Below are 2,117 nucleotides of genomic sequence, written 5' to 3' on the forward strand. Positions count from 1 at the left end.
GGTGGGGGGCTCGTGACGGGAAGAGGCTACAGGCCGCTGGAGTCACCAGTAGCACCAGCTACTCACCTCCATCTCGCTACCTCAGTCTTGCCCTCCGTCTGTTCATTCTCCTGCTTCTTACGAACCTTTGTCAGTCCAACCGCTCTCTCCCTCGTTGAAATGAAGGAGCAATTGTTTTTGTCCAGTCAGAATCTACCTGAAAGCTCCTAGCTTTCCCCATCTTCTGTCCCTGATCTTTTCTGATATATGACATAAGCGTACGTGATTACTTTTTCCTCCAACCACTGAGTAGACAATACGTTCAATTCAATTCGACAGACATGTTCTGTATACCCACTGTGTGCCTGTCCCTGTGCCAGGCACTGGAGATAATGTGATGAAGAAGATGGGTGGCAGAGTCTTTCTTCGGGCCAAGGAGTGGGGAAATTGCTGTCCCCTTTACTAGCCAGGGCAACCCGTGGTATGAGGGAGACATACACATCTGTGTGTGGCAGCATACAGGAGGGGCACCCAGGCTGGGGATCAGGGAAGGCTTCCTGGAGGAAGGGACATCTGATTCAGGGGCTAGCTGATGGGAAGGAGTTAGCCAAGTACACAGACCAGTTAAAGAGTAGTTCAAGTGGAAGAAACAGACGAGGCGAAGGTCTGGAAACAAGAAAAGGAATGGTGCTGTTGAGAAGTCGAGTTTGGAGATCGGTAAACGATGAGAAGAGGCAAACGAACAAACGAAAGAAAACCCCGTGGTTTCCCACAGCAGGCAAAAGCTGCTCTGAACCAGTGGGGTTGGCCGAGTCTGGCTCTGAGGACGCTGGGTCCCTGCATCCCAGAGTGAGCTTAGATGCCCGTCACCCAGTGGGAGGTGGTGCAGGGGCAGGAGCTCCCCAAAGGCTCCCGAGGCCACCTGTCCCCACCTCTTCTCTCCCATTTGTACCACCACCAACAGTTGAAAATGCCCATCTGGGCTGGCTGCCCCTGTGCCTGACCCCGCCCCTGGCCCAAGGGAAACGGAAGGGGAAGCTGTGCCAAAACCACAACGAGAAGCTTTGGGAAGGACAGGAGGGAGGCCGCAGGGCAGGGCAGGGCCTCCCGAGTAGCAAGGGCTGAGCTCGGTGCTCTGGCCACGGATGGTCTTAGTGGCTCTGACAGCTAAGTTATCTGTATTTTTATAAACCCAAAACTGAGATTCAGAAACCAAGGAACTTCGCACATTCCCCCAGGCTCACCTGGGCTCTGAGGTTAAACGCACAGATCAGGAATCCTTCTCAAGCCTGGAATGGTGTTGTCTTGGTTCAGTCTCTGGGTGCAGACAATTACTGAGCCTTCCACTGAGAGACTTGTAAAAGGCTGAGAAATAAATATCTCCTTTCCTGCAAAGGAGTCAGAATACTTGAGCGAGATGTCGTTAGACATATGCCTTGATGCCTGGCCAGGCGGAACAAACAGTGCGGCCCACTGCCACGAAGGATTTCTGTTCGTTCGCATACGCCACGCGCTTAGCGCATCCTTCCGCGCACGTCTAGGAAGTCATTTAAACTTCACGACAGCCCTCTGAGATCGGTGTGGCTCTTTCTCCCATTTTACAGAAGGCAAAACTGAGACTTCGAGAGACTCGTCCTGGGTTCCTCGGCCAGCAGCTGCTGGAGCCTGGAGGCCCCCTCTCGCCTGTCAGGCCAGTGCCTGACCACTGCCTCCGACAGTGACACCACAGAGCCAAACCAACAGGACGTGGTCATTTCTTACCTCTGCGTGCGTGGAGACTAATACACAACTATTCCTTCCCCGCTTTGCTGCCTCCTGATTTCTTACAATTTCCATCTCCTGATAATTAGGGATGGCTTTGGGAATGAGGAAAATTTTGTGACATCTCAGGAAAAAAAATATTTTCCATAGTTTAGCTTGCTTAAAATACTCAAGGCTGACAAGTGTTGCACCCGGGCTATAATTTAGGATCCAGGAAATGTATGCCCCCCACAATCTGTTCAGATTAGCTGTCCAAACACAGATATTTGGATGGATGGATGGATGGATGGATGGATGGATGGATGGATGGATGGATGGAAATGTTGTAATTATCTGTGTCCCTGTCTCTCCACCAGACCCTGGAAGGCGGGGACCAC

General features: G+C 51.9%; 1 protein-coding gene across 1 annotated transcript in view; it reads left to right on the plus strand.

Moving 5' to 3' along the window:
• The window catches only part of ZHX2 (zinc fingers and homeoboxes 2), a 64,733-nt gene extending 63,033 nt beyond the window's left edge, over positions 1-1,700 (plus strand). The window contains exon 4 of the mRNA XM_023530987.1: positions 1,584-1,700. Coding sequence (XP_023386755.1) covers positions 1,584-1,700 — 117 coding nt within the window. The remainder of the gene's footprint in view (positions 1-1,583) is intronic.
• The last annotated feature ends 417 nt before the right edge of the window (positions 1,701-2,117 follow it).

This window comes from Pteropus vampyrus, unplaced genomic scaffold, assembly GCF_000151845.1.
Source record: "Pteropus vampyrus isolate Shadow unplaced genomic scaffold, Pvam_2.0 Scaffold59, whole genome shotgun sequence".
In the NCBI taxonomy this organism is placed as follows: domain Eukaryota; kingdom Metazoa; phylum Chordata; class Mammalia; order Chiroptera; family Pteropodidae; genus Pteropus; species Pteropus vampyrus.